The sequence below is a fragment of the Solanum pennellii genome, chromosome 2 (assembly GCF_001406875.1).
Source record: "Solanum pennellii chromosome 2, SPENNV200".
Lineage (NCBI taxonomy): Eukaryota > Viridiplantae > Streptophyta > Magnoliopsida > Solanales > Solanaceae > Solanum > Solanum pennellii.
This window is the reverse complement of record NC_028638.1, coordinates 31,400,225-31,407,158: the sequence shown is the minus strand read 5'-3', so window position 1 is coordinate 31,407,158 and position 6,934 is coordinate 31,400,225. Positions and strand designations below refer to the sequence as shown.

At 42.7% G+C, this 6,934-nt stretch overlaps 1 protein-coding gene across 1 annotated transcript; it reads left to right on the top strand.

The window, feature by feature from the left end:
• The first annotated feature begins 204 nt into the window (after nucleotides 1-204).
• Nucleotides 205-2,371, top strand: LOC107009884. Its single transcript, XM_015209193.2, has one exon. The coding sequence runs from the start codon at nucleotides 666-668 to the stop codon at nucleotides 2,235-2,237; it is 1,572 nt and encodes a 523-aa protein (XP_015064679.1). The 5' UTR covers nucleotides 205-665; the 3' UTR covers nucleotides 2,238-2,371.
• The last annotated feature ends 4,563 nt before the right edge of the window (nucleotides 2,372-6,934 follow it).

Below are 6,934 nucleotides of genomic sequence, written 5' to 3'. Positions count from 1 at the left end.
TTAAGTTGTTTAGAAACAAGTTTTTTCTTAATTTTTCCTTAAAAAAATTAAGTGGCGACTCCTAAAAGTCGAAAATACCTTTAAAAACAAACAAACTCTTTTCAAAATAGTCATTTTTCGATAAAATAGAATGGCGACTCCGTTGGGGAATTGGAGGATTCTAACCTTAAAGACTAAGCCTATTTGACTATTTGTATTAACTGTTTATTTGTTTAAGTTCTAATTTTCTAGAAACTACATTTTCATGGCATAAACTCCGCCAAACGGCAACTAGTTGCATTAGGAAACGGAAGTTACACGGCTTACCGCGACTTCTCTCAGAAATACCCCAAGAACTCATTTGGGAGTATCGAATAAATAGTTGAAATGCGATCATCCGGCGTTATTCGATAGCTCCACCCCGATGTTTGTCCGACTCGGGTAACCGTCTATTTGAAAACAACTCTAGAAAGCCTAAGATAGAGCGAAACCAAAACCAAAATTAGGCATCAGCCTAGGATGACTTAATACCCAAGCCGTATTAAGTCCATTTTAGTAGAAAACCGCCAAATCGCGTCTAAGGTCTTCGACCTCACGACGCATCATGTTATTTGACATTCGAAAGTGTATGTGTGAAAACCAACTTGGGGGTAGGGGAAAGTCTAACGGGTTTCTGTTTTGCAGAGATGGACCGCTTCCCGAAATTCAACATGGTTGTCTCCGCGCCACCCCAACTTACAATGTGGCACAACGACTTAGACGGGGATCATAAGCAAACTCTCAACAAGTACGTAGGGGCTTTGACCGAGCTAATCAACGTGGATGGTTGGCCAGAATTAATAGAGGTATTTACGGGGTACTGGGACAGCCAAAGAATGGTCTTCCGTTTCGGAACGGCCGAAATCACCCCTACATTAGAAGAGATAAGGAATTGCATAGACACCGTGGGCACGGGCCTAGAAAGAAGAGCCCAAAAACAGGAGGACGTGTTTATCCCCAACAAACCTTCCGTTGAGAACATCTCGGATTGGTTAGGGCTAAGAAAGGACTTCACTTACTGGTGTCAAGACTCTCACGTATTGTCCAGAGACCTCTACGTCAGATTCGGACACGCGAGTTTCTATGCCGCATATAATCGGGAATTTAAAATTTCCTACAGGAAGTGGAACGAGCTCCGCCCGTTGGCGTTTGCCGTAGCCTTGTTGGGAACAATGGTCTTCCCGCACGGCCCGAGCCTGAGCATCAGCACTAGAGTCATAACACTCGTCCATACGCTGTTCAAGTTATACGAGAGTCAAGGAACGACAAAGTACTACTCCGTAGCTCCGGTCATATTGTCGGACATATATCGCGGTTTGGGTAAGTGCAAAGAAGGACACCGGTATTTCCAGGGGTGTAATCTGCTTCTCCAATGGTGGATTCTCAGCCACTTGGCGAAAGGTGCTGGAACTCGAGAACTGCACACTCTCGACAACAAGAACACTCTCAAGGACCTAAACGACTTACTATTCTGGGCAAACATGAACAATCGGAGAACGAGAGAAAGATGGGCCCAGATTTTCTCTGAATTGAGAGAGGAGGACCTCCAATGGATGCTCGACCGTTTCATATCCAAGGAAGTCGTCGTGGAGAGTCGTAGATGTGTCGTGCTCCCTCTACCCGACATTCGAGGAATTCGCCCTTACGCGCCATTCCGAGTCTTGCGACAGTTCGGAAGAAAACAGACTGTGCCCAGAGAAGCGTATTATGGCGCTTATGTGTACGACATTGGGAACGACAGAGTGGACGACGCGACGAAACTGCTCAGAGAATGGAAGAACGCCAAGTGCATGGGCAAAGACACTATTGCCCCTGACCGATTCAATGCTGGATATGACGAAGGTTACAAAGCATGGTTAAAGAGGGATATACAAATTATCTCCTTTCAGATTCCGCGTAGCTTTTGCAGCGTGACAGACAAAGAGGCCAAAGCAGTGGCCGAATTGCGAGAGTTAAAGGAAGAGTCTAATGAGGTCTATGCCAAATTCGAAGAGAATCAAGACGCACTCGAGAGGGCAACTCGAGAAATCGAGAGACTGAGGCAGGGGTATGATGAGTTTGACAGCTGGATTCAGCAGAAGATCGAGATGATGCGATACGAGAGTCTGGAAGACAAAGGGCGTCTGGGTGAAGGTTTTCTGTTGATGCTGAGGTACATGTTCCAACAACACAAAATCCAGAAAGACGACAATGGAGCAGGACCATCCGGAGCAGCGTAGCGGACATCACCCCTGCGCGGGTTTTTCCTTGTTTGTATTTGCATTATTTTAGCCCCTGCGTGGGCCTGATTTTGTTGCATTTTCTAAATAGCCCCTGCGTGGGTTTGTCTATTTCTCTTTTCGAACATTTTACTCATTATTAAATATTATTTTTTTTGGGGGGGGGGGGAATCATTTTAATTTGGTTTAAATTCACACGTACATCATTCGAATGCGCTAGGCCTACCCTTGGCACAAAAGGGTCCCCATGCATGATTAGGACGCGATATATGTGTATTTAAATGCTTATGTGTTACGTTGCTTTGAATGAGGATATCGTAAACCCACTCGTAGCCAAAATTCCAAAGAATATACAGAAGCCACTATTACAAATGTCCGACCAAAATTCCCAGGTCTCAAGTTTCTCACTCAAAAGGCCATCTCCCAAATCCTAAATACCGCTCTATCGTCTAAGGAAAGGTGAATCACCGCTATGGACAAAGGCAAGAATATCAAGACAGAGCTCACTGAAGAGGAGTTGAGAAGAAGGATCGAATGAGTCATTCGAGAAATTCAAAGGGTTAAGGAGGAAGGACTCAAAGTAGACATGACCACGGCAATTCACAAATCTGCGGCCGCGACATTGGATGAAGACCTGGCGTCGCAGATAAAACGAAAGAAAGAGGTTGAGATGGAAACCTAAAGCCTAAGAAAAAAGCTAAACATGCTTCGTTTGGAGGTAAGGCGACAGAAGCAAAGATAGATATTGAGACTGCCGTGTTGTTGGCCAAAAGTGCGTTGCTCGATGAGAAATTGACGACCCGTAGCAACTCAAAGGGAGGAAAATACCTCGCCTGTGGCCAGAAAGCAGCCGACAGTGGCCCCGACAAAGAATCAATTGAGGAGGACGATGAGGAGGAAATCGTCTACAAACCTCCATTTCCGACTGTTTGAAAGAAAAAGAATGACGCAGCCACAAGACGAGAAATCATCAAAATGTTGTCTTCTAGGAATTTCAATGTTGTTTTTCAATTCCCTTGTAATCGCAATGAAAGAAATGAAAAGATTTCATCCTTAACCCGAACTACGTTGGGCCTGAATTATCATCCTGAGATACGTAGGCAGCCTTTCCCGGTTCGGCCCCTATCACCAAAAATTTTCATTCTCCTCCGTGTTACAAAGTTATGAAGATAAGATCAACGGGCATCAAAAAGCAGCTACAAGAAGACCATAGCTCAACGTGATTCATCCTTCCCGAGAAAGCGTTAAACAAACAAATTCTTGTTTGTTCAAAATATATTTCCATCCTCATTCGTGGGTTAAAATATCCTCAAACGAAGCGACTTATGTGTCTATCTGCTTTCTGTGCGATATTATGTATTTTGTACTCCGAATATGCACTAACAAATTTGCCTTTGAGTTGTTTCAGTTCTCAGGTATTTTGAACTGATCTGTGTTGATAAGTTGGTTGATCATCCGTATTTCACAAGTTGATGCAACAGATTGCCGAAATGAGGGCCGAAATGCAAAGAATGCAAGATTCGTCTCATCCAATCTCATCCTTCAACCCTTCAAGAGATGGATGACCTTCACTCCAATTTCCTCGCCCAAAATTTAGGAAAGCTCCTAAAGTATTTACACCATTAAGGGAATCTCAAACTCAACTTTATGAAAGGTTGAAAGCAATGGGAGCCGTTGGACACGACACAGAGAATTGTTCAACTCTGAAGCACAAGATACAAAACATGATCAACAACAACTTGATCAATATTGAGGAAACCACATGAATGGGTGACATATTGGATACTCAAGAGTGAGTACAAGACATTTCTGAACTGAGTCATTTGAAGATATTCATCATCAAAGGGCGAGAAGAAGAATGCCCAACATTGGCCAAATTTTGCATATGAAGTTTTGTTACCTTTCTTTTGAAAATGTATCGCACGGTCTGAACTACGTTTGACCTGATTCCTGCTCCAACGGGATATGTAGGCGCCACAACGGCTCGGTCATATTCCCAGTGAAATTTCCATTTCTCTTCATAATGGAAGCTGGGACAGAATTTTGGAGAGGATCTCAAAAATTCATTTGAAGTGGGACTTCTTTAATGAGTCAAAACAAAAAACCAAAATTCTACGGTCTGAACTACGTTTGACCTGATTCCTGCTCCAATGGGATACGTAGGCGCCACAACGGCTCGGTCATATCCCCAGTGAAATTTCCATTTCTCTTCATAATGGAAGCTGGGACAGAATTTTGGAGAGGATCTCAAAAATTCATTTGAAGTGGGACTTCTTTAATGAGTCAAAACAAAAAACCAAAATTCTACGGTCTGAACTACGTTTGACCTGATTCCTGCTCCAATGGGATACGTAGGCGCCACAACGGCTCGGTCATATCCCCAGTGAAATTTCCATTTCTCTTCATAATGGAAGCTGGGACAGAATTTTGGAGAGGATCTCAAAAATTCATTTGAAGTGGGACTTCTTTAATGAGTCAAAACAAAAAACCAAAATTCTACGGTCTGAACTACGTTTGACCTGATTCCTGCTCCAATGGGATACGTAGGCGCCACAACGGCTCGGTCATATCCCCAGTGAAATTTCCATTTCTCTTCATAATGGAAGCTGGGACAGAATTTTGGAGAGGATCTCAAAAATTCATTTGAAGTGGGACTTCTTTAATGAGTCAAAACAAAAAACCAAAATTCTACGGTCTGAACTACGTTTGACCTGATTCCTGCTCCAATGGGATACGTAGGCGCCACAACGGCTCGGTCATATCCCCAGTGAAATTTCCATTTCTCTTCATAATGGAAGCTGGGACAGAATTTTGGAGAGGATCTCAAAAATTCATTTGAAGTGGGACTTCTTTAATGAGTCAAAACAAAAAACCAAAATTCTACGGTCTGAACTACGTTTGACCTGATTCCTGCTCCAATGGGATACGTAGGCGCCACAACGGCTCGGTCATATCCCCAGTGAAATTTCCATTTCTCTTCATAATGGAAGCTGGGACAGAATTTTGGAGAGGATCTCAAAAATTCATTTGAAGTGGGACTTCTTTAATGAGTCAAAACAAAAAACCAAAATTCTACGGTCTGAACTACGTTTGACCTGATTCCTGCTCCAATGGGATACGTAGGCGCCACAACGGCTCGGTCATATCCCCAGTGAAATTTCCATTTCTCTTCATAATGGAAGCTGGGACAGAATTTTGGAGAGGATCTCAAAAATTCATTTGAAGTGGGACTTCTTTAATGAGTCAAAACAAAAAACCAAAATTCTACGGTCTGAACTACGTTTGACCTGATTCCTGCTCCAATGGGATACGTAGGCGCCACAACGGCTCGGTCATATCCCCAGTGAAATTTCCATTTCTCTTCATAATGGAAGCTGGGACAGAATTTTGGAGAGGATCTCAAAAATTCATTTGAAGTGGGACTTCTTTAATGAGTCAAAACAAAAAACCAAAATTCTACGGTCTGAACTACGTTTGACCTGATTCCTGCTCCAATGGGATACGTAGGCGCCACAACGGCTCGGTCATATCCCCAGTGAAATTTCCATTTCTCTTCATAATGGAAGCTGGGACAGAATTTTGGAGAGGATCTCAAAAATTCATTTGAAGTGGGACTTCTTTAATGAGTCAAAACAAAAAACCAAAATTCTACGGTCTGAACTACGTTTGACCTGATTCCTGCTCCAATGGGATACGTAGGCGCCACAACGGCTCGGTCATATTCCCAGTGAAATTTCCATTTCTCTTCATAATGGAAGCTGGGACAGAATTTTTGAGAGGATCTCAAAAATTCATTTGAAGTGGGACTTCTTTAATGAGTCAAAACAAAAAACCAAAATTCTACGGTCTGAACTACGTTTGACCTGATTCCTGCTCCAATGGGATACGTAGGCGCCACAACGGCTCGGTCATATCCCCAGTGAAATTTCCATTTCTCTTCATAATGGAAGCTGGGACAGAATTTTGGAGAGGATCTCAAAAATTCATTTGAAGTGGGACTTCTTTAATGAGTCAAAACAAAAAACCAAAATTCTACGGTCTGAACTACGTTTGACCTGATTCCTGCTCCAATGGGATACGTAGGCGCCACAACGGCTCGGTCATATTCCCAGTGAAATTTCCATTTCTCTTCATAATGGAAACTGGGACAGAATTTTTGAGATGATCTCAAAAATTCCACAAATGTCATGTGTTACTTATTGAAGTAAACTGGGGAAATTTTTGAGGAGGGGCCTCAAAATTCCAGAGTGAGCAGCCTCAGAGTTAACAGAGCAAGTTATAAGAGTTCTTCTATATTGTAGACCGGAACAAATTGTTGAGGAGGGTCCTCAAAAATTCCATCAAATGTGTCATATAAATAACGGGCGAGCGTGTACGCCAACTGCAAGAAGGAGCATGGAGACAAAACCAACACAAATCAGTCTTTCAAACTAAGAATTTTTCTTTGGATGCAGGAACATTGAAGTCAAAAAATGGCTATATAAAGCTGTCAAGAATGACGAAAGGCGTCACTTGCACCCATCGTGGACTCCTCAACAAAACCTAGAAAATCTTCCATCTCATTTTATCTCTAGTTTTTTATATTGCCTCGAGTGATTTATAAACAAGTTTCTTCTTATCTTGCAGGAATATTATCGAGACATCCACCTCGTTACAGTGGAACATTATCGAGCTATCCACCTCGTTACAGTTGGAAC